This window comes from Saccostrea cucullata, unplaced genomic scaffold (genome assembly GCF_032062105.1).
Source record: "Saccostrea cucullata isolate Sc308-1 unplaced genomic scaffold, CSIRO_AGI_Scuc_v1 ctg4572, whole genome shotgun sequence".
Classification (NCBI taxonomy): domain Eukaryota; kingdom Metazoa; phylum Mollusca; class Bivalvia; order Ostreida; family Ostreidae; genus Saccostrea; species Saccostrea cuccullata.
In genome coordinates, this window is record NW_026922105.1 from 99,827 (window position 1) to 125,129 (window position 25,303).

Sequence of the window (25,303 nt, forward strand, 5' to 3'; positions counted from 1 at the left end):
TAGTACCATGTGAACAAAGTTTACAACCTGTCTTATACATGTATTTGCTTTCGTTTGCTTCTTTTTCCACCGTGATCAAAAACAAGTGGATAAGCCTACACCATTTATTGCATGAAATACGTTGTATTAAACGTGACCGAATATTCGAATACAAATTTTCCATTCGAATATTCGTGAAAAACTATTCGTTCGCGAATGTTCGAACATTCGTTTCAGCTCTATACACAACAGGAATATTTACACTTTTTAAAGAATATAATTAATGCATTTAGCTTGGTTTCTTGTATTTCAGAATGTCCAAAGACCATTGTTTACCTTCCATCCAAGATCCCCGACCCAATGTCCTGCTACATACCAGACTTCTGTACAGGGATAGAGTGCTGTGCTGACATTCCTGTCCTTGGTCTTGGGTTACATGTGTTCGCTCTTCTGGACCTGGACAAACTGGAACTACGAATAGGAATGGAAAACATTAAAGAGACCATCAAACTTAATGACTATGTTTGGGGAGAGATGAAGACCATAATTGTGGCTGGCGGGCTCATTAAATTAATGTAAGTAAATTTTCCTTGTGGAAGTTAATAGGAATGATTTAACTGCTGAATAATTTTTTTTTTATGTTGCATTCTTTATTTAGGTTAAATGTGAAGCCAATAACAAATGAGAATGTGTATGTGTTCAATGTTCATGCCTCTGTGTGTCTGAATGGAGGAGAATGTTCGATTGATATCCCAATTTTAAGAAATACCAGGTTACCAACAATCAGAGCCATAATCACCGGAGAAAGCAAGAGTTAGTAATAATGATAAAAGATTTGTGCCTCCTAAAAGCATTAGAATTTTTATGTAGAAGTTACAATGTAATACATAAGAGCAGTTGCAGAGTTTTTTTCCTGTGTTAAACAGTCTAAATATTATTTGCCTGCAGATTTCTCGCTGGTTGATTGGTTAAAAGAAATGGAGATACCTTCAGTAAGTGATCTAAAGGACAATGCCAAGACATTACTGCTTCAGCAACTGGGTGTTGACCAATACCTGTTAGACACACCCTGTAATGAATCTGAGGATCTATATTTTCCCAATGTCCATGGATGGAAAAATGGTGAGTGGAATTTACATGGATATTTTTTTATGTTTAATTTCCGTTGTTAAGAACTAGAAGAGGTAATTAGTTCAAGTTATCTGATAAATGATTAATCTCATTTCTGTTAATTGTTACAGAGTGTCCATTGGACTGGGTGGTTTTACCCCAGATTACCTCAGACAAAGTAAGATGCAGCCTGTCCTCTAACTGTACAAGGATAGACTGCTGTGTGGACTTCAGTCTGCTGAACCTCAAACTTCATTTCTTCCTACACTTTGATAGGTGTAATTATGTTATCTCTGGAGGAATTGAAAAGAAATCATTCAGTTATGGACTCCTGGATTTCAATAGCTTTTGGGGTATAGTACTACCATAGTATTACCATAGTATTAGTCTTAAAAAAATCTGTAAACTCTTTGTAAACCTCGCGTATATGTACAGTCCAGTCTGCTTCAACATCATGTATTCTATTTCACTTGATTTAATGGGTAAAGATAGATAATTTAAGAGCAAAGTCTTGTCTTAAACAGGTTTTGATTAAGGGATTACCAGACCTGTTTACTCTTATGATTTTGCGGTATTTTGTACGGATTTGTAGTTTAAAATACGTCTCACGTTTTGCTATTATAAAAGTATGGAAATCAGAAATACATTCGTTTGGAATTTAGCAGTTAGTTTTCACTATGATATGTCTTTGTTTCATGCTTTTGAATATTTAAAAAAAACAGAAAGATTTAAACACTTAAGTGATGTTGGGTTACCAAAACGCTGTGGTATTATTTCATGAAAAAGACCATGTTGTTAAATTAAGTTTTTGTAATCATCAAAGCAGTTGCTCTCTTTTAATATATGTAAATCAATGGAAAGTTAAATCTTAGGGGCAAATGCCAAATCTCACAGAGAAATCTAATCAAAAATACTGAGAGACAACGATATGGGTAAACAGGTCTGGAATACTTTTTTACTGGTATTCCAAATTACATGTAAAGAAGTTATGCACAACTTCATAATTTAAATAGAATACGTAATGAATGTTTGACAGTTGTGAATATTAATCATTAATATAATTTCTATTATTTAGGAAGAGAAGTTTCAGTGAATGTTGCAAACGTTATTTACATCAAGTAAGTAGATATTGTTAAATTTACCCTTGGTAACTGTTCTCTACACAGTAAGTTTATAAAGAATTATTTTATTTTAAAAGTGTAAGAATTGAGAGTCATTGTATCGCCATTATGGTGACATTTGAAGGATGGCAAAGTTTATAATCAAAAACGTTCACATGACAGCTAATGCAAAGTAAACTAATGCAATTTAAAATTCTACTTCTACGGCCAGGCGTCGGTAAGGCTATGATGATGTCATTTGCAAATCGCCTCACCTTATATGCAACATAATGTTAAGGTTACACACATTTTAGTGATTAAAACAATTTGCTTTATTTTTTCACTCAAAAATAACACAAATAATTCAATGAACATGTGGCATTTGACAATTTTTTCATGCCTCAAAATTTAATTTTCTTCACTTAGTGTCAAATGTTGATTTAATTTTGCATTTTCTTCAACTTTTTTTTTTAAACTTCAGTGTGAATAGGGCATAAAACATGTGATCATACAGTGTATCTGTATTAGATTTGATATGAGCTTTAAGGTTCTAGTTAGGTCATGAACTTGTTCAATTTCTGAATTTTCTAAAAATGTTGTTAATTTTGCATTTTTTATGAGCAAACATTTTAAATAATCTTAGGTCAAAGAGAAATATGATTTTTAAAGGTTCAAGGCCATCCAACTTGAAGTATCTAAGAAATATGTTCTGGACATGGGCATTTCAGTGTGCTTAGAACCTGATAACTGTGAACTTGAGGTCCCTGTTCTAAGTCAAGTCCTTATTCCCATTCTGAATTGCGATCTCACAATGGATTTTAATGTCAAAGGTGAGTATATATTTTGCAGCCTTAGGAAAGAAATTTGTTGATTTAGATTTATTTGGAATGCTTTTCATGATCAAAGAATCCACATTACAATGTACATCGACTATAAACTTAAGGCAGAAGAAGGAAGCAACAGATTCATGTTAGAAACATTTTAAAAAAAGATTTACATTTTGTATATGAAAGCTTGTGCACAATTTCAATATTTATTGCAATTCTTTTCGGTCATGAAATTAATAACAGCTACCTGGCACATTCCTTTTGTAGGTTTTTCTCTTGTGAAGTGGATGGATGACCAAGGTCTGTCATTTGATGGAAGTTTGTCTACAGCTCTGGCTGCTGCTTTGTTTAAGAAGCTGGGAATAGATTCTTTCCTGAAGAATCCAGCATGTGAAAGGACAGAAGCACCTTATAGTGTCAACAAACTGGACAACAGCGGCTGGTCCTCAGGTGCAAAATTTTGTAAAGTTTAATTGTAATACACATGTAATTATTATAATTTTTAAAAAATGAATACTGGCTTAAAATTTGAACTTTCCAGCAATCTAGGTAAAAAAATTCTGTTAATACAAATTCAGTTCTGTGTGCTTACTACTAGTCTAAAGTGAAATTACAGGTATGAAAATATAATACATGTATTGTTTTCTTTTAAATACATTGGCCTCTACCTGTAAAGTTTTGAACAAATTAATGCTTTAGAGTTTTAAATTTAATGAGAAAAACATAATTGTGCTACAAATGGTCAATTACAAAGTAAGTTATTGGTTTAAAACAGTGTTGTTTACAGTTTAAATATGCATCCTCAGTTTTCCTTAAGCTCTTGAAAGAGGATGGGTGCTTAAGCTCAGTAGCTCATAGGGTGAGCTCTTTCATGGATTCTAGGAAGTCAAGGGTTTGAGTCCATGGCTGGTCAACACTTCCCTGCCTGTTATACTTGATGCCCAGAAACACATTTCAGGAAGGTTTCAGTGAGGTTTTTGGAAGGAAAAATCTCCCCAAAAAGGGGATGATGCAGCCAGAAACACATTTCAGGGTTGCAACTTTCCTTCACCTTTGATACTTTTATATGTAGGACTGCAAAGTGCGATGGAACTCCAAAGTCCGATGGTCACGTCAAAGTCCGATGGTCTGCGCCAATCGCAATGGTCTGACATACCAAAGTCTGATGGTGCGGAAAAAAAATTAACGTTTATGACGTCATAGTACTACTGTGCCAAATTGCAATGCCGCACCAGGCTAAGGTCTTAAATAAGTATAAATATCAGTATGCGAAAACTAACCTTTATCTCTCAGCAATGTGCGAAACTAACCCTAATAAATCGAAAAGTGTATAACAACTATAATATAATACAAGGACTAGATATCTTTCGTGGATGCAAGACTAACCCTAATCATTCGACTAGTGTGGAAGGACTAACTCTAAATTTCTTGGGTTAGTGCGAAGCCAGGACTTTACCTAATCAGTCAAGTGGTGTGCGAGAACTAATCCTCATATCTCAGGAAGATGCAAGCAATGAGCAAAATCACTAAAATTCAATACGAGGACGAATTCAGAAATGATAACGTTTGAATTGATACTTTTATCATACTTGTGCACCATTGGTAACATGTCTCCTTGGAAATGAACCATCAGACTTTGGCAAAATTCAGGGCCATGTAACCATCGGGGTTTGAAGACTTTGGCATCACCATGGCACTTTGGAGTCTTACAAATAATTTTATACTTGTAGGTAGATTGGCAAATTAAATTCAGGGTGTAACTGTTGAAGACTATATCAACAAAAATGTTGATTAGTTGTGGGTTTACTGTAAATAGCCATTTTTCCCAAAGGATAAAAATTTTTCTGGATTAAAATTTCCCTTCAATCCATGAGTAGGAAATAACATGGATTTCTTAGATTGCCACTTAATGCATTAAATGTACTTATGTGCATATGGACAAATTTCGGCAGAAAATTGTTACCATATTCATTGTGATACCATGCACAAAATTGTATTATAGTGTCATGTCATAATGCTGTATGGTTTTTGTCTTTGAGTAAAAGGTGATAAGTGTGCAACTTTGTTGATCCCATGATTTTATCAATTGGTTTTATTTTCTAGAGTGCCCAGCCATATTGGCATTGCCTAAAATAAGGGGAACTACTGCCTGTCACATAAAAAACACATGTACAGCTATCAAATGCTGTGTAGAAGTTGGAAAAGTCAGCAGGACATTTGAGTTTGAGCTGGATATTGACTTCTGTAACCAGAAAATGACCTTTGGAATAGAAAAACTAACAGAAACTGTATCTCTTCAGGGATTTGAATATGGTAGGGAAAAATTATTTATTTTTTCTTGATTCATTAATCTACCTGATGCATAACTTTTTAAAACACTCTTTGTTTAATATGAATGGCATTAAATTTCTATGAGCAAATTATGATTTTTAAGTCACCTGAGTCCTTCCAGTGACCTATTGCTATCAATCTGTTTTCAGCTGTCTTTGTAGCTATGTAGTCCAACAATTATCAGTTGTTAATTTTCTAACATTTTCAGCTTCTTTTCTGTGAAAACTCAATCATTTTAAGTTAAATTTGGTGTATATAGCATCTATGGGCATGCAAAGAGGAACAAAATTTATGAAATTCATTCCCCCATGCCTTCCTTTAAATGCAAGACAATATTTGTGATTGATAAAACAATATTTAAATATTTTCTCTACTAGGTAAAAGAAAGGAGATTGTCATTATGGGAGTAGTCAAACTTTGGTAAGTTTGTTAAAATTTCAGTAATATTACTTCTTTTTATTGGTGAAGTACATGAGTAGACCCTTTTGAATGGTTGAAAACACACAAAGTGAAGTAGTCTTTGCTACACCATGTACTTGGTGTGTGTATATTTGAAATTTACAGGTTACTAAAGCACACTGTGCTGCACTATGTCTAGAAAAATTCTAGCTGATGCACTCTATACCACACATAGTCCAGAAATTAAAATTTCTGTATTTATGCACTGTGTCCATAACATTACAGGAGAAAATTGCTTGGTTTCAATAAAATATTTAAAATTGAAAAACAAAATTTGAAATCAACTAAACATTGTGCCCTGAATCGTAGTTAATATAAAGATCATGAGATCTGGTAACAGAAACTATTCAACGATTTTGAATTTACCATGTGTCTAGACATTTATATTTGAATTTACAATGAAATATATTTAATAAAAAGTGCCAGGGAGAGACCATTTTGCTTTTTTTGTAAGTGTACGTAATTGTGGTCCTTTGGAAAAGAGTATAAATTGAGGCCCCATGTTGCACTATGTGTTGGCACAAAAAAAGATTCCTCACTGCTCAATTGCCCAGAGTGCTGAGTATAGGGAAAAATTTGTTCTACTGCACTCTCTTTTTAAAAAAGAAATATTTGAAATAAAAGTTTTAAATTTCAAAAAATAAATGTTTAATATTATGTTGTTGATAGGTGTACAATTTGGGGTCATGAAGGAGAAGGTGTTTATGTAGTATCAGTAGATTTAGCTGTCTGCTTTGAAGATGGAGGAGTTTGCCTTGTGAATGCAAATATTTTAGATCAAGCAAAGCTGTCTAAACAGGCTTGTGTTTGGGGAAATTCATTTTTAAACCCAGGTTTGTATGAAATTGAATAAGACACATAAATTTTCTAGAAATTCAGTATTGATATTCAAGCTTTATAATTTGGTTTTGTGTTGTATTGAGCAGATTTTTCCTTGGAACAGTTTATGAAAGACAGTGCAGTCTCAACTTATGACCAGATAAAAGGTCTTGCTCTTGATAAATTGAAAGAGGCACTTGGTCTTCCTACATTCTTGAATGATCCTCCTTGTTCTTTAGGAGATCCCAAGTATGTTCCAAATGTTGGAGGGGTTAAAAAAGGTATGTAATTTTTATGCGCATGGATCGAACATCTGAGGTGTATATTGTTTTTGTCCTGTCTGTCTGTTTGTTTGTTTATCTGTTTGTCTGCAAACTTTAACCTTCGCTATAACTTTTGAACCATGAAAGACTTCATATTTGGTTCCAAATTAAGCTCTTTCAAATGACACCAAGGTCAATGACCTTGACTGTGACCTATATGCTAAAAATAGTTTTTTTCTGTAAACTTTAATCTTTGCTATAACTTTTGAATAATAAAAGATACCCGGTAGAGACTTCATATTTGGTATGCATACTCCACTAATTAAGTTCTTTCAAATGACACCAAGATCAATGACCTTGTGACCTTGACTGTGACCTATATGCTAAAAATATGTTTTTTAACTTTGTTGCCGCCAGGCACATAGTGTTTCACAAACACATCTTGTTATATCTGCTGGTTGAAGACCCAAAGAATTTGTTCTCTGGAAAGGTGTCCATTCTCAGTGTGTCTTGTAGTCAGTCTCAAGATTTGTAAATTTTTATTTTTAAAAGCAATTCTCCTTCAACAGTTTAATCAAACTTTTTACACAAGTTTGTGCATCTGTGTGGCAAACTTGTTGCAATATTCACCAATGTTAGTTCAATTACCCTGTAATATTTATCTATTTATTCTATAGCATAACAGTATAATAAAAGTTATCAGTATTTTCAAATTTTGATAAAAAGAATTCTAATGAAGGGTACAGAATCCTGTACTAAAAAGTTCATTGAGCTCTGTGATCTAGAAATGATTTTATTCCTGTTTTGTAGCATGTACAAAGGACCTTTCTCAGTCTGGCTTTTCTCTCCCAACACTTCCCAGCAGCATGGTTTGCCAGATCACAGAGTTCTGTACAGGAGTTGACTGTTGTATTAGAGCAGAACCAATCCATCACAGCTTCCATGCCTACCTTGACATAGATCCATGTAACTTTACCATTAGATTTGGTATTGACAAATTCCAGTTTCAGATCTACATGCAGGAGTACAGTTTTGGAGTTGAAAAAGATGTCAGATTGTTCAATGTTGTTCGCATTAAGTAAGAATCCTTCATTATATTAATACAAATATCATTTATTTTCTTAAATTTTAATGCTTTGTTTATGTAAAGAAGTTTTACAGAATGATAAGAGAATACCAAGAGAGGCTTGCATAGAAAATTATAAATATGTTGAAAAGTCTGTTAGATCTTACATTATACATACATGTATTTTGGTTTAAAATATCCTGCTACAGTTGAAGCTAAAACAAATCTGGGATAGGTTTATTTTGCAAACATATTAAACATATCTGTAAAGGTTTTGAAATTTTTGCAGGTTCCAGATATGGGATTTATCAGCTGAAAACCAGTATCTTGTCAATCTCAGATTTAGTGTTTGCTTTGATTCCAAGTCTGTCTGTTTACTGGATAAAGTTATTTTCCATGAGAAGCGTCTGCCAAAGAAAGTTTGTGACTTTGCTGGAGCAGCACTAATATCAAGTATGTCTGGAGATACTACATTACAGTGAATATGGTCATACATGTTAACCTATTGTGATGAAAAATAGGGAGATTCAGACCTCAAAAGCGGTAGCATTGCGCGCGTGTTATTTATTTAACGCTTGGATTATCGATATCTTTCATGTAATATACATGTATATTATAAGTCTTAAATGAAATCAGGTAGTTTCACTAATTAATCTTAAATATCAACAGCAAAGAAGAAGACAGAAACACCTTAAGTTTGACATAAATTGAACAAATTCAAGTATTTTTCATGCTCATCATTTTGCTTGGATTGGCTGCTTTACTTAGCCTTTTGAAGAGTGATCTTTGCTGATATAGCTAGAAGCAATAATTCTGAATGTTCATTCAGTTTTTAACCAAAACAAATGATGACATGGTTTAATCTAGATCTAAAACAAGTTCCTATCTTTCGTTATATAAATCAGATTTCCCGCGATGATCGAAAACGAAAGTAGAGATGTGCCACATGGCTTGGTCAATCGAGTGATTTCTATTGACTTTACTGATAAAGTTGTGAGCTTCCGTGCTTTTAAAGACGATGTCAAATGTTTTCATCTAATTCTTAAAAGCTGTATCTCCTTTTTCATGGCAGGGATGTTGATTAATTTGTCGTAACCAATGTAATCACTGGTAGTCTTGTGTTGTTTTCGTTGTCAAATCCGTGCTTGAAATCTATGTACAAAAAAGCGTTTGTATGATAAAAAATCGAGATTTTATGAGAGTGGCTTCAAAAATGGATACCCAAGCGAACCAAAAATACTTTGCAGCTTTTGTAGAAAAGCGGTAGATTTCTGAATTAAATCGGTACTTGCATCGGGAGAGTTAACATGTATGATATGGTATAATACACACTTAGTCTAATCCTTTTAACTTGATTAGTTGGAATTCTACAGATCAAAAAGTTTGGTCAATTTTTTTTTTCTGAACTAACTTGTCATCTTGGTGAGAACAACTTTAAGAAATAGCATTCATGCAGATATTTAGTTTGTCTAATCTATTGAGTGAACCATTGAAGATATAGCTCCTAGTTTGGATCCTTCATGGGGATAAAAATCACTATAAAGCATTCAAATTTGCGAAGTCATTTTTTTTGCTCCTTTTCTAAGGTTCATCATGTTCTTTTGACCAATAATCCTTTTAGAGATAAATAAGTTTGGCCAGTAAAGACAAGTGTTACGTTATCAGAATACTAGTTTTAGATAAATGTTTTTATTTTTAGACTTTTCCCTGGAGGAATGGAAGACATCCCTTGGTTTATCAACAGAGAATCTATTGCCCATCTTGACAGATCAGCTGATGGAACATCTAGGGATAGCTGGATACTTGAAAAGACCACAGTGCAGTATGACCAGTAGTACTGAAGGATGGATTGATAGTATGTGGAAAATTATATTCACTGTTTTCAGTGTTTTGAAGACATCTTGATGCTATTACACAAAATAATTCAAGTTTTGTTTATGATGGAAACTCTTTTCAGAATGCCCAAAATCAGAATTGTACAGGAAGCCTAGCCTTGCTGGGCTACCAGTGTTGTGTTCCATTTCATCAAAGTGCACAGAAATTCACTGCTGTGTTCAAGTTAAACCAATAGGAAGAAACTTTGAGACTTACCTCAATCTTGACACATGTAACAAAAGTTTGGTTGTTGGAATTGAGCAGTACAGAAGGAAAATAAATCTTCTGGCATACACATTTGGTAATTGATATATGTATATTGTTCTTATTAATAAGTCAGGTTTTTTTGTCTTAACAGTTTGTAGTCTTCATATTGTTTAGAACATCAGACTTAATCCTCCCTTTTTGCCCCTCCATTAAAAGGGGGGGGGGGAGGGGTTGGTTGGTTGGATTAACCCATATTCATCCAAACATCAGTATAACAATTTCCTTACCATAAAGTTACAGTTGGTGTTGAGTCAAAGTGCAATCACTTCACACCAATGCAAAATGTATTTAATTCAAATTAACCATGATTTGTAACTGGGAATGGTATTGCTTGCTTTGATTTGTGGGTTCTCCCTTAATTAGAACATTGGCTTCCTCTACATCTCCATAATGTCTCCCCACCCCCTTTAGTATATACATGTATACTGCTGATTCATTTAAGAAATAAGGTATCATTTTTTGAGTTTTATTGGGATGTAAAATGGGTTGGTCACGTGATCAAATCCCATAAAGCCTGATTGTGACTTTTAATGTGTGAAATGCATTATTTTTCAAACCCAACGGCATGTATATGTAATCCACTGAACGTGCGTCGACCCTTTATGACGTCACTGAAAAATTACGTCAAACGTTTATCCATACTAACATCTATGACCTCTTTACCCCGTACCTGTATTTATACAGTTATAAAAATGCTTGCTTTCAGTAGTGTTATATAAAGGAAAACATTTGCAAATGTAAATATATATATTGATATTGTAATTTGATTGGACAATGTTTTAAAACACTTTATTTTTTCCTTACATTTTGCATACATGGATGTGTTTTACATTTTAGGAACAAAAAGCAAGCTTTGGCTGCAAGATGTGATAAAAATTGAGTATGTTTTGATATGTATTTAGTCAAATGAACTAATTAGAGGAAATTGTAAAGTTCTAGTCTGTTTTTGGATGTATTTTACAAACTTAAAAAATTTAAAATGCAGATTACATTGTATTCTGTCAAAGAAAAAAGTCTAAGGTTGTTAAAAAGACTATAAATAAAATTAAAGATTTAAATAAAGCACAAAGTAAATGCAACTAGTATACTTTGAATTTTTAGATACAGTGTAGAAGACCTTCCAGGGGACAAAAAGTATGTGGTGAATATGAAGGTGGAGGTCTGTTTAGAACAAGGCAAACCATGTCTGTTCTCACAAGATATTGCTAAAGATCTCTACTTACCAAAGATTGATTGTGATTGGACACAGGACTTTTCAAGTAAGTTACTGAAGATTGTGTTATAGAGCAGCAGCTACTTGTAAGATTCTACTTTTGGAAAGAATTTGTTAGACCGACAAAAAGTTGTGAATAATACATGTAGATTTATAACTTTTTTCAATGGGTATATTTTCAGAGTTTTCTCTAAGTGAATGGTACAGGAACATGTCTCATTCTGTTGGGGCGGTTCTATCAGCTACCCAGCTCTCCATTTTGAAAGAAGCATTAGGGGTCACAAACTTTTTGTTACCCAAAACAAAACAATGCAACAGAATGTCACCAAATTACAAACCTGAGTCCTTAAGTAATGGTGGATGGAAAATAGGTGAATTTTAATATTTACTCTTTGCAATGAAAAACTTTGTTATAAGGTCATTTAGAAGAAATGTTATAACTTAGTATGAAGCCTATGCTTTATACAGATTTCTAAAGTAAATTTCTTTTGTAGACTGTCCAGAAATGATAATGGGTTTAACAAAGATTACGAGTGGACTACCCCTGAGTTGTCACATAAAGAGTCAGTGTACCGCTATTGAATGTTGTCTAGATCTACAGAACCCTCTACAACAAACCATTCACTTCTTCCTTGACCTTGACTTTTGTCTACAGACACTAAAAGTGGGAATAGAAAACTATGTATATGAGAGGACACTCTTCTCCTACTCTTATGGTAATGACAGTTTTGTTGTATTTTTTTCAGGGGAAACACACTTAGTCTATTTAAAATTTCAAGGTATTATACTGTATGTGAGCTTCAGTTTTATGTGTGAATACCACTAAAAAATCATTTATAAATAAAATATACAACAAGCACGTGTAGCGCTAATTCATGATTACACCAACAACTCCATATCCATTGATTGCGCTAAATTTTGAATACGCTAAATTATGTTCACGTACAGTATATTTATCAAAAGTGTTTAAGGCAATAGAGAAAGTGACCAGAACAATCTGACTGATGAGAAGAAGTTTCATCACTTTTCTTTTATCTTTACCAAGTGATTGTCTTTTTGAATTGTAGGCACTCAAGACTACTTCAAACTGGCAGATGTTGTACAGATTTTGTAAGAAAATTTTTTCAGCATGTTTTTTGTAAAATTTACAGCAAAAAAGTACTGCAAATGAATAATTTCATAAAATGCATGTTATGTTTCTATCAGGTGTAGTAGTACACCCACAAACTGTTTTAACTAATTTTTAGGGATGTCAAAATATTTATTTTCCTTAGTCGAGCATTATTCGAACGATAGTCGACTATTCAGAGCATTTATTATTATTTTTTTTTTACAGCACTGTGTTTTTGAAAGCTTATTAATTAAAATAAATTGGAAAATTGAAATGTGGGATTGTAAACTCACACAGTCCACACCTCCGATAAAAATGTTAAATACTGTTGGTTTAATTAATAATTGCCCAAGCTATACATCAAAATGTCTTTTATATCAGATTATTGTCTTAATAATTATCGAAATTTAAAACTTCACAGCTATGCAAATATTGTGTTCCTAAGTATTTGAAATTCCGAGAGTTTATAAAATAATTGATACAAGTAAATTAAATAATTTTAGTAGTCCAGTATAGTGTTGCATAATTTACTACATACAATAACAAAAAAAAGTCAGTGATTGAGAAATAATTATCGCGGTATGTAATAACTGTATTTTCAATATGTACAATGAAGAAAATCATTTATATACTGTGACTGTGTTTGAGCTTTTATCTGAGGACGTAAACTATTCAGCTGTATAGTTTGAGGAAGGACCCTTTTTCAATTTTGAGATGAACGTTTCATTATCACCCCCTTTTCTAGCATTGATTTAATATTCAAATGTTATTTCATTATTCGATCGTCGGTCCATTCGACTGACAGTCGAATAGTCGACTATTCGTTGACATCCCTACTAATTTTCTAACAATATTAATTCCCTTGAAGAAAAGAGCAAAATTGCTAAGTACCTATTTAGTTTGATGATGGATCTGTTGACAAATGGTTTGTATATTCTTACCAATAACTTAGCAATCCTTTGCTTGATTTTCATCCAAGTTTGTGTATCAAAGACAGGTTAGCAGGGCAGATCTACTATTCTTCTTTACTATCTGTAGATACCAGATTGATAAAGTAAATAAGACCAGTCTAGAACTATCCATGAGAGTTAAAATCTGTCTGGAAGAAAACACATGTGTCTATAATGTCACAATACTGGACAAAGTGGTCTTTCCTAAACCAGGATGTAGCTGGGACTTCGCTTATGCCATCCCAGGTTTGCTTTTCTATTAGAAAAAATGAGGCTTTCTTCAATAATTTTTGTTGTTGAAAAAGTACCATAAATGGTAGAATTAATTTTCAATTTGCCATTTTGCAACATCTTGTTGTAATAATAATGAAGTCTTTCATCATATTGGTGAGTGATAACACAAATTTATTTCCATCTGCGAGACTTGCATCATAGATTTGTTAATCAGATTAAGATCATGAAATAATGCTATTCACTTAAAAAAAACAAGCAAAATTTACTCATTGGTTGTTGTAAGGTAAAGATGGTGATGGATAGGCCAGAAATTTTAGACTATATATTAGTTCTAAGAAATCAATGACTGTTAAATTTTGCAGAGTCTTGGTCATAATTTTGATTTTCTCTTGAAGATTTTTCTTTGAAAAATTGGTACAATGATATTGGGGCAAGCATTGGCTCTCAGTTGTCCAAACTTAATGCTGCAAAACTGTTGGAGGAGCTTGGTATTGCCAAATTCACCCAGGAAATACCTTGTCAGAGGGCTGGCCCAGCATATAGCCCACATGTGAATGGATGGAAATCAGGTAATTGACAGTATAATTTCTCTAACTTCTTACAGGCATATTACCTTATTAACATTAAATTGAGACAGTCCTATCTAATCTTATTACTATTTTTGATTATATACATGACATTGTATTTTGAGAATTTTACAAGTTCAAAAGTGCTTGTATTTTTGATAGTTGGAAATGTGATAAATGGGGTTTTATTTTGGTGCTAAGTTTTGCATTCTGTAGCAAATATTTCAGACTGTCAAATGGAAGTGATGAGCAGTCCAATCACAGACCCTGTTTCGTGTCTGATTAAGGACACCTGCACTGCAGTCAGTTGTTGTATGGACATTGACTTTCTACAGAGGTCTTTCGAAGCCAATGTCACTGTGGATGCTTGTAACCACTGGATCTCAGTCGGCATTGAAAAGTTGAACTTTAACATTAGCATTGATGACTTGTCATTTGGTTTGTATAATTCTCAAAGACTGCATATTTAAGGAGCTTCAAATCTGATTTAAGCATTTTTTTTTATTAATCATATATTTTTTCCAGGTACTGAGAACAAATTTTACTTGAACAAAGTAATCAGACTGAAGTAAGTATTTTTTTATGCCCAGCCACTAATATGGCTGGGGTATGTAATGTTATGTCATGTTTGTCTTCCATTCTAGTCTTCTGTCAGTGTTTTCTGATTTTCCATTCTTTTGTTCTTCTGTCTGTTGTCATTATTACCTCTATTTCACTTATCAAGATATTCCAATATAACTAACAGAAAAGAAGAAGGTACACTTTCTATACAAATTAAGCCCGATATTTTTCTAAAATACCGTATATCAGGTTTTTTCCGCGTCATGTTTTTTCCGCGAATCAGAACCTAAATCAGTATATTAAATTTACGCGAATCAAATTTTCACTATTTCAAAGTCCCAGTGATTATATCATTAACATTTTTTAAGCATATGAAGGAATAGGATGTAAAATGTAAAAGTCATTAAGCTTGAGTTACTTCATACGTGTGAGAAATAGATCGATCGACCTTCACCTCGTCAATTTCGGAAGACGCGCTCACCTAATTACACACCTGTGTTGCGTACTTACTCTCAAATCCACAGATATTTTTTTAAGATTTAAACAATCATAGGTCATTTACTGTTCCAAACTGACTAGCAGCTCAGGTATAATTAGTTTAATGCCTTATCGCAAGGAACATGACCCATATAATTAGCTAGCTTGTCAATTAGTAAACAAACAATAAGGGCTTATACCTATTACCGGTATCTTGCGCTTGTCCTCTAAACCCGCTATTTCTACCCTCTACGATATAAGCATTAAGAAATATTTCTACTACAAGAAGAAAACTTTATATGAAATTTACGCTGTTTTATTTTCCGCGATTCAGAACTCGTCGAGAACAAAGCAGAAATTGGATACACGCGGAAAAATCCTGATATACGGTATAAAAGTGATATGAAAAATAAAATTTCATTCTTCTGAATCACAGGAATTCCCTGCAGTAAGAATACACAAATCGTTTTTCTCATATGACCTCCTAAATGCTAATTGTGACGTCATTAACTTGTGCATTTTCCCGTATTTTCTTAAAAAGTTGCAGAAGACAACACTTTTCAATGGAATTTTCATCAAGAAAACATACTCTGCCACCGTCGCCCGGAAAGATTTTGAGATATGTGATTTTTCATAGTAGTTTACATAATGTATCCAAAAATTAAAGTGGGCGACGATGGCAGACACTATTTTCTAAAGGAAAATTAGCACAGAAAACAGTGATTTTGAGGCTTTTCTGCATTAAACTTAAAAATGCACCACATTAATGACGTCATACTTCCAGAGAGGTCCTCCTTCATGCCATATTCTTTCATGATTTATCATATTCATCTACTCAACTATTGTTAGAGTCAATTTCATAACCTTTTAAGAACACTAAATTTTTAGGGCACAATAAAGCTCAAACTGTACCTTCTTCTTAATATAACTCTGTCACAATTTGAAGACCTTGATATTCTTTATAAATTTGTTTCTGACTAGATTTGTAATTTTGAAATTAAACTTTATGTACTAATTAAGGTACACAATGGTGAAAGCAAATTAATTCCACTGTGTCATTTATTATTTTCTGACTTTGACATTTCTGGTGAACTTTTCATGTAATGATGAGTCTCAAATGAATTATCTTTACATGTAATTAAAGAAAGATGGTACATTTCTTGTCTTAATACAACTTTACCTAGGTTTGGGAGTCATTTATTGATAAGTAGAATTTTCACCAGCATCTTAAATTCATTCACTCCAAAGATTCAGCATTAAACTTGATATATTACATGTATGATGTTTTTAGCTACAAGTTAGAAGATATGCCAATTGAAAGACAGTTTAGAGTAACCATCAGCTTAAAGGCATGTTTTGAGGCTTCAGATGACAATCAATGTATCATTAACATTGACATCTTCAAGGACACACTTCTACCCAAGAAAATCTGTGACTGGACAGAAGGATTTTCCACAGCTAGTATGTTGATACATGTATTGTCAATAATATAAACGAAGTTTCCTAAGGCTTACAGAAAATAATCACACTAATCACACCAATGCAAAAAAGGTACAATTTTTCCCAAAAGAAAGGTGTAAATTTCCCAATTTTCATAGCAAAATATTAATTAAAAAATAAAAGTCCATGAAACATAATCGCAAAAAAAAACCAAACAAAATACACTCGTAAATGAAAGTGAAACTGTACTGTTTTATTAGTTCGCGCCAAATGCATTCGTAAACTGGTTCGGGGAACCAAGTTATTGTTTTTACAAAAATGTGTATTAACTATGAGTGCAGAGCATCTTGTCATGTAGTTTCGACAAAAAAAACATCAGTTTGGTTTCAAAAATAGACATTTCATTTAAACATTAGTAAGCTGCACCTAGAAACATACCCACGCTTCGGCATGTTCAGTCTCGCGCTATATTGGTAAGCAAAGTTGTCCATGTGACATTCGGGACTATGTGTCTAGCGACTGTCACTCAGAAAGACATGCGTAGCCACAATATTAACACTCAAAGATAGTAATGACAAAGCTAATGTACTTTCATAAATAGCCTACGTACATGTAGTACCCATATTTGTTCTGTTTAACTGTTTATTCAAAACTTAAATTAATGACAAAATGCTAGAAAAGCAAAATTTGAGGATTTTTTAAAATGAATTTTGATTATCCAACTTTTCCCAAAATGACGATAATTTTCCCAATTTGAACAACCCCGGCCCCAGTCCCAAAAAGTGGTGTGAGAGCCCTGGTCTCTGAATAATTTTGCAGTGTTTAAAGATGCATCTGAGGTTTGACTATAGTCTACATATTATGTTTATCAGATTTCAGTTTGTCAGAGTGGTACCAGGACCTTTCACTACCAGAGGGATCCATTCTCTCCAAGCTTAACATGGACAATCTCTTGGATAAGCTGGGAATAAGATCTTACCTAAACACAGTTAACTGTTCCTTTAATTCCACAACATACAGCCCAGCTAACAGCAAAGGATGGAAGAATGGTGTGTTAAATTAAATTGAAATACTGTAGATCACTTAATTTTCATGACGCCAAATTTTTGCAATGTAATCTCTCTGATATTACTAAGAGAGACCAAATTTTTGCCACTGTTTTAATCTTAATCTTAAATATACAAATATATGCAAAAACAAAATGTTTGCAAGCAGACTGTCACAGATTATTGTGTGATAAAGTTCTCATAGATATAAAGTGATACAATAAAAAAAGTAATGCTTGATAACTTAGGATGTTTGAACATTGTTTAAATTGTTTCATTCCAGACTGCAAAATGGACCTGACCTCCAGTTTGCCAACCCTCCCATCAACGGCTAGATGTAATATACCTGACTACTGTACAGGAGTGACTTGTTGTGTGGCAGAAGATTCTGTACTAAGGCATAATTTTACTGTGGGAGTCAAACTTGATGACTGTAACCACATACTGACGTTTCAAATTGAAAAACTTAAAATTGAAATACCACTCAAGAATTACAGCTTTGGTAAGCTATCCCAGCTGTTTATCAATAGTTTCCTTACTGAAATAAAAAAAATTTAGTTCTTTCAGTCAGGTTGGAGATTTCCATTTGATATATCTAATATTAAGTAAACAAGCTTTCCTTTTTGTTATTTTCTTTTGCAGTTTTATTTTTTTTAGGGTTTTGCACCATTTTCTTTTACATTGCTGTCTTATTTTCTTTTTCTTACTTTTATTTTGCTTTAAATTTGCGATTTTTAAAAAATTCAAGATTTTTAGGAAAATGACGCACTTCATTACATCATAATACATGGACTAGAGAGAAAATTTAACTGATATGCAAAAATCAGGTGTCCAAGCAAAATTTAAACATTTTTAACTAAGACTGAGCAGGTCTGATTTCTCAGAAATTCACAGGGCCAAAAAGGGCCCTGGGTGAACCTTGTTCTATGATAATATTTAAATTTTTTTTAAAATTATTACTTGCAGGTGTCACAGAAAGAAGATATCTCATGAGTGTTGTACAATTTGAGTAAGTAAATATACATGTAGTTGATCTGCTGTAGGCTTTCATATTGCATGTTATAAATCAGGTTTATCCTATATGCACATGTTAAATGTTCATTTTGAAACAAAAAAAGCAGGAACCTCGAATGCACTTGCAATTTTATTAAAATGAAATGTTATACATGTATGTCCAAAAGTTTTCATCAGATTATGTTCAATTTAGATTCAAGATAGATGACATCCAGATAGAAAAGACATATAAAATCTCAGCAAGCATTAAAGTATGTTATGGAGTAGGACCTTGTTCTCTTGACACTATTCAGCTGATCCAGGATTTTAAGCTTCCAAAAACCTTGTGTGAATGGGGAACTGGATTCATTTCAGGTTGGCAAAATTTCTACGAAAATGATTGTTAAACTAAGGTGACATATTACTTTAATTTAATAAACTATGATAATCATTTTTTTTCTCCCTACCCATTTTCAGATTTTTCCTTGCAATCATGGCTGTTGGATAGGGGATTCAACATAAACACTACTCTTTCTTCTGTCAGTGTTGCATCACTTCTTTCAGCATTAGGGATGTCAGATTTCTTAAGAGATCCACAGTGTAGAAGAACAGAAACAAATTATCAGCCAAACAGCAATGGATGGAAAAATGGTACTGTGTGTTAATGTTCAGAATACATGTATTTTTTTGCTTCTAGTGTTTTTGCTTCTAATTGTAATTATTTCCTCATGGAAATTTATTGAACTTGTTTGTATATTTTGAAGATTGTCCCACTATCCAAGTTCTTCCTGCATTACCCAGCTCAGTGTCCTGCCACATTCCCAACACCTGTACCAGTATAGACTGCTGTGCTGAGGTACCCTTCCTTAATGGTCGCTCCATCAATGTACAAGTCCTCATGGATCCCTGTGAAGCTATCATGAGTCTGAACATTGAGAAAATGCAGTACAACATTACTCTGTTTGATTATGATTTTGGAACAACTGATCATTTCACACTGCAAGGAGCCATCAGGATAGAGTGAGTAAAAATGGCTTTATTTTATTATTGTGTACCATTATCAATGTTACACATTTATTTTATACGAAGATTTTCATTGTTCAGATAGATGTAAGTGTCAATCATCTTTAAATTTATGGTCCTATTTAAGTTGCTTTGATTTCTTTTTTTAAATTACCATTATAAAAAATGGTTTCTTTGAACAGTTTCAACATACAGAATATGGTTATGGAGAGGAAGTACCTGTTGAACATGAACCTGAGTGTTTGTATGGAGACCTCTGATCTCTCAGATTGTGTGTACTCGGTGGTTATATTCCACAATACTATACTACCTAAACAACTCTGCAGCATGGAACTGGACTACCTGAATCCTGGTAAATTCTTTGTAAAATTTTAGCTACATGTATATGTTTGCTTATTTACATTAAATTTTGGAAATGGATAGTAAAAAGCTTTTATGTAGATAAAATAAATTAGATATGATTTCTAAATGTAACTACCAATAAATATGAATATTGTGTCACATATTAAAAAGTCTTTAAGCTGCATTTGGGCATGCCCCTTTAATTCAATGTACAGTTGCACCTTATTATCTTGAATTTGATTTTACCAAGAAAAAAAAAACTTCAGCATATCTGGGCATTTGAGACAGTGAGGTTAAAAATGCACGAAAGAAAAAGTAGTTGGGACTTACAACTGACTTACAGATATCCATGTTATTTGAGAAGTGTTATCCCTGTTTGAAATATTGAAGTTCAACTGTATTAATAAATGTAATATAATATGCATTTTCATCAGATTTTAACCTTTCATCCTGGAAAACCTTGCATGGTTTTGGCTCCATTTTGACCCATGAACAGACCAAGAAGTTATTGAGGGAGGTGGGTGTTGAGGAATATGTAGGAGTTGGGTGTTCTAGGAATGATGCACCTTATGCTCCAGAGATGCACAATGGGTGGAATGTACCCACAGGTAAGCCATATCATCAATGTGAAAGCATGTAATTGTATATGTCTGAGAGAATGTCAAAATAATAATGAAGTAAAATATGGCTTGTAAGCATCATTTTTAGCATTTTATGTGTATGTATTTGTATCTCTTTCAAAGGAAAGCAGTTTCAGAAAATGCTTTTTCATTAATTGAGTGAGGAAAAGGGCCCTGCTTCCTTTCATTATTTTATTCAGATTCAGATTAGACATTATTATAAACTTAAGTCTTGTGTAATTATCAAGGAACTGAGATATCCTGTGGATAATTGTGTGCGATATAAATTTTGATGTAGCATGTAAAGTGGATCCCCCTACCTTGCCCAGTAACATCAACTGCCACATCTATGAATCCTGTACTGGTATCAGTTGTTGTTTTGATGACTCTATCACTGGGACGTCCTACCAGATCTCAGTCACTGTAGACTCTTGTGGGGAGACCCTGGTCATCACACTGGAGAAAATGAAGTTTGTCATTTCCTTGTTTGATTATCCCATGGGAACCAAGAGGACTGCACAACTATTTGGAATTTTGCAGCTTGAGTAAGCTGCATCATTTTATTTTTCCCAGGGAACAAAGCTTTAGAGGGAATATACTCAAATTTATGTTCATTCAATGTATTTATGTACATAATGTAAAAAAAATATCACATGGCACATTTAATAATGTAATGTCTTTTGGATATGTGTCTTATAATTGACTTTGAAATGTACCATGTTATGAATGTGCTTTCTGTCTTATCAATTGTGAATCGGCCTTATTAGGTCCACTTTTGTTCAGTAGTGTAGTATATAGTTGATTTTCCTTTTTTATTTTAGGTACATGATTGATGACATGCATTTTCTTGGAGAAATTGTCATAAGTCTGAAAGCTAAAATTTGCTACTCAAAAAACAGAGCTTGTGAGCATGAAATTTCAATTCTAGAAGATTTCAGACTCCCAAAACCCCTCTGTAATTTTAGTTCAGGAAATTTTGCCATTCCAGGTAAGGCATTTAGGCTTTAGGGCAATCATGTAAGATTTTATTTTTAAGCAGTATTTTTCTGGAATGTAATGATAATTGTCTTCTTTTTCTTTAGATTTTTCACTCAGTAAATGGATGGTTAATGTTGGAAATATAGGAGATAAGTCTTCTCTTGAGCAATGGGCTGTTGATCTATTGAAATCAGAATTGAAGCTTTCCAACTACATGCTGGATCCAATGTGTAAAAGATCACAGTATTTAACAGGCAGTGGCAACTGGAACCTAAGTGGTATGGACATTTCAAACACTGTATCTAAAAAAGAAATACTTGGTGAAATTTATATTATCGATAAGAAAAATTTTAATGCATAAGGAGTGAAAGAAAACTACGTGGACAGAATTTTTCAGAATAAGGGGTGTCTTAAAAAATGATTTAGTTTTATTACATTCAGTTTTCAATGTACTTTTACAGCATGTTCAAGGAAAATCATAGTACCACCTTTACCTAGTCATACATCATGTGCTCTGTCTGCTTCCTGTGCTGGTGTCACATGCTGCACAGATATAGCTCTACTGAAAACAACTGTTCAGACAGAAATCAGAGTGGACAGATGCAGAGGAAAAGTTTTCATCCATTTAGAAAAACTGGAAATAGTTATTATGCTCAAGGACTTTGTTTATTCATCATGGCAAACCTATACCCTACAAAATGTGTTCAGATTGAAGTAAGTTTATACATATAAATACTTTAGTACAAGTAACTATCAATGGTAATGTATCACATTATTGTCCCTAGATCTCACAATAGCTTGGAAAGGTAAACTATCAAACTATGTTTCTTCTGTTCTCTTAATCCATCACAAACGCTTTTATCTTTGTCATAAGTTTTGAATGAGAGAGGGTATATGCTTTCATATATATGTCTACTACCTGTAACAAGTTCTTTCTGATTGTACGAAAATTTTGAACCTCTTGTCCACTAACTTTGACCCATTTTTCAAGAAATTTAACAGTGCCAAGGAGGTTATTTACAAGAAATAATACCCGTTGTGTGAGACAAAAAGGCAGAGGGGGTAAATCGAAGGTTTTTACATTTGCTTGGATCTGTAACTTTCTGCTTTATCTGTCCGATACTTCTCAAGCAGAGAGCTAAAGTTCTGTAGCTACATGTAATGCATATTATAATTATATTTTCAGATACAAAATTGATTACCTTTCTGCTGAGTCTGCATTCATGTTCAACATCAGATTCAGTGCTTGTTTTGAAAGTAAAGGGGACTGTATGCTGAGCATTTCTATCATGCAAGATGTGAAAATACCAATCTTACCTTGTAATTTCAGTATGCAAGACTTTGCAATACCAGGTGTGATTTCCATTTTGTCTACAAAATATGATTTCAGCTATTATTCTCATTTACTTGATTTAAAAAAAAAAAACATTGTACTGTAGGTGAAATTTTACTAAACATTGTTGTCTTTCAATGACAGGTTTTAGTCTCAATGATTACTTAATCAGTAAAGGAATTCCAACATCTATCAATTCCCTGTCAAGTGTATTGGCAGATCAGTTGTTGGACTCTCTTGGCATCAGCAAGTTCTTCAATGAAATTCCATGCAACAGATCATCTTTTATTGGGACATCATCGGGCTTTGATATAGGTATTTTGAATTATTTCAGCAAATTTTGAGTACATGGAATTCGGTTCCAATTTAATATGATATATACTGTACATCTCTCTCTAGAAATTGTTATTACTATTGTATCAATTTTGAATTTTCAATTCAATTTTGCACTGTATTAATTTAAATTGTTTTTAAATTGATTTCTTCTTTAACAAAAATTATTGAACTGATTTGAGAATTTTTAGTGATAAAATCTAGTTTTTATAACAAATGCAGGATCTTCCTGTACACAAGATGTTTCCTCCTACCTCCCAACTCTCTCTGCTGATACAAGCTGTAGGATCTCCTCAGGGTGTACTGCTATACAATGCTGTACAGACATCTCTCTTATTGGAAAGACTCTGAACTACACTATCAGCATTGATGCTTGTGCGCACTCCTTAATGTTACAAATAGAGGCCTTCCAGTGGGAACTTTCTCTTGTGGATTTCGAATTTGGAAAGGAGCAGAAGTTCAGCATTGATCAAATCTTCTCAATTAGGTATTAGAAAAGCTTGCAATTTGCAAAACATTTTACCCGTAGTTATCCATTTAGTTCATTTATATTTGTCATATTGAACTACAGCTTATAGTTGTAATAGTGTGAAATCACAAATTTTCGTGGGGGTTTAATTTTCGTTGTTTTTGAGGTGTGAAGAGACCCACGAATTCATGTCCCCCACGAAATGTAAATTGTGACATACATAACTACTCAATAATTCTACATCCACGAAATCAAATCCCAACGAACCAAGATTTTTTTCTCAAACAACGAAAATTTGACCCCACGAAAATATGTGATTTTACAGTAATTTGATGTTAACTTTTGAAATTTAATTGTTTTGCGTTTTCAGACTTCTTCCATGGCCTTAAACAGAAATACATTTTATTGTATAAAACTTCATTTAATATTATAATAAATGTATATTATGATAAATGTTTTTCTACTGCAGGTACAGGATCATTGAACTGATTGGTCAAGGCCAGTACCTTATAGACATGAGGCTAAGTGTGTGCTTTAGTGATGGGTCACCTTGTCAGCTGGAGAACACTATTGTCAGTAACTACCTTGTCTCTAAACCAGTTTGTGCTTGGTTTAATGGATACAAGGTCTCAGGTAAATTTAGATATACAGTAAAACTGTCTAATCCAGACACCAAAGGTTCCAAAGAAATTGGCTGGATTAAACAACAATTGAATTAACTGAAAGGGACTTCAAGATAAGATCGTATTATGCAAGATTTCATAATATACAGTACAACATGCGGATTGGACAGGTTTCATTTTATAGAGCTTGGTATGAGCTTCTGGTTTTGACCAAACAGGCAATGTTTTTCCAGCATACAGAGAACTAATCAAATGAAGAATACACTTTGTTCAGAAAGACAGATTTCAGTGCATGTACAATGTAACATAATTTTTTTGTTTCAGGGTTTTCTTACTCAAATTGGTTATCTGTCAATAACATCAACCCATCTGATGAGCTGACAAGGACCAGCATTTCAAATCTTCAAGAGGCACTTGGGCTTACAAAATACATGAAGAAAGAAGCATGCATTAGTGAGAAAATACTCTACAAAAACCCTTACCAAGGATGGACTTCAGGTATTAATTAAGAGAAGATTTGGGGGGGGGGGGTAAAACATTTCAACCAATAATTAAAACTTGAAAGCAAATTGCTGAAAAACAAGTGAAAAATAGAATTTTAAAACTTTTTTTCTCTCTTTCTAGCCTGCCTGTCAGACAGAGATATCAGTAAACCTGTCTTGGATTCCAGTAACATAACCTGTCACCTACATAAATCCTGTACAGGTGTACAGTGTTGTGTCAGCCTACCTCACACAGACTTCTCTGTAGGGACATTTGTAGAAATCAGTCCATGTGATCATCAACTTAGAGTGGGAATAGAAAATCTGAAATTCAACAAAAGTCTGTTTGGTTACAATTTTGGGGAGAGAGAAAAATTTGACCTGTTTGGTTTGGTGGTAGTTGAGTATGTATG

General features: G+C 33.4%; 1 protein-coding gene across 1 annotated transcript in view; it reads left to right on the forward strand.

Moving 5' to 3' along the window:
- LOC134261187 (uncharacterized) overlaps positions 1-25,303 on the forward strand; it is a gene marked incomplete at its 3' end in the record, with an annotated part of 131,369 nt that overhangs the window by 40,046 nt on the left and 66,020 nt on the right. The window contains exons 44-86 of the mRNA XM_062743635.1: positions 293-554; positions 638-792; positions 928-1,101; positions 1,221-1,442; positions 2,165-2,207; positions 2,859-3,019; positions 3,284-3,466; positions 5,120-5,329; positions 5,725-5,767; positions 6,476-6,639; positions 6,733-6,906; positions 7,699-7,966; positions 8,244-8,407; positions 9,654-9,809; positions 9,912-10,130; positions 10,934-10,976; positions 11,198-11,355; positions 11,492-11,680; positions 11,804-12,025; positions 12,377-12,419; positions 13,459-13,616; positions 14,000-14,173; positions 14,399-14,608; positions 14,696-14,738; positions 16,500-16,669; positions 17,521-17,697; positions 17,978-18,196; positions 18,661-18,703; positions 18,902-19,062; positions 19,165-19,338; positions 19,452-19,707; positions 19,893-20,062; positions 20,487-20,660; positions 20,971-21,217; positions 21,494-21,660; positions 21,755-21,928; positions 22,112-22,364; positions 22,837-23,003; positions 23,128-23,298; positions 23,539-23,803; positions 24,255-24,418; positions 24,733-24,906; positions 25,033-25,294. Of these exons, the coding sequence (XP_062599619.1) occupies positions 293-554; positions 638-792; positions 928-1,101; positions 1,221-1,442; positions 2,165-2,207; positions 2,859-3,019; positions 3,284-3,466; positions 5,120-5,329; positions 5,725-5,767; positions 6,476-6,639; positions 6,733-6,906; positions 7,699-7,966; positions 8,244-8,407; positions 9,654-9,809; positions 9,912-10,130; positions 10,934-10,976; positions 11,198-11,355; positions 11,492-11,680; positions 11,804-12,025; positions 12,377-12,419; positions 13,459-13,616; positions 14,000-14,173; positions 14,399-14,608; positions 14,696-14,738; positions 16,500-16,669; positions 17,521-17,697; positions 17,978-18,196; positions 18,661-18,703; positions 18,902-19,062; positions 19,165-19,338; positions 19,452-19,707; positions 19,893-20,062; positions 20,487-20,660; positions 20,971-21,217; positions 21,494-21,660; positions 21,755-21,928; positions 22,112-22,364; positions 22,837-23,003; positions 23,128-23,298; positions 23,539-23,803; positions 24,255-24,418; positions 24,733-24,906; positions 25,033-25,294 (7,426 nt within the window). The remainder of the gene's footprint in view (positions 1-292; positions 555-637; positions 793-927; positions 1,102-1,220; positions 1,443-2,164; positions 2,208-2,858; positions 3,020-3,283; positions 3,467-5,119; positions 5,330-5,724; positions 5,768-6,475; positions 6,640-6,732; positions 6,907-7,698; positions 7,967-8,243; positions 8,408-9,653; positions 9,810-9,911; positions 10,131-10,933; positions 10,977-11,197; positions 11,356-11,491; positions 11,681-11,803; positions 12,026-12,376; positions 12,420-13,458; positions 13,617-13,999; positions 14,174-14,398; positions 14,609-14,695; positions 14,739-16,499; positions 16,670-17,520; positions 17,698-17,977; positions 18,197-18,660; positions 18,704-18,901; positions 19,063-19,164; positions 19,339-19,451; positions 19,708-19,892; positions 20,063-20,486; positions 20,661-20,970; positions 21,218-21,493; positions 21,661-21,754; positions 21,929-22,111; positions 22,365-22,836; positions 23,004-23,127; positions 23,299-23,538; positions 23,804-24,254; positions 24,419-24,732; positions 24,907-25,032; positions 25,295-25,303) is intronic.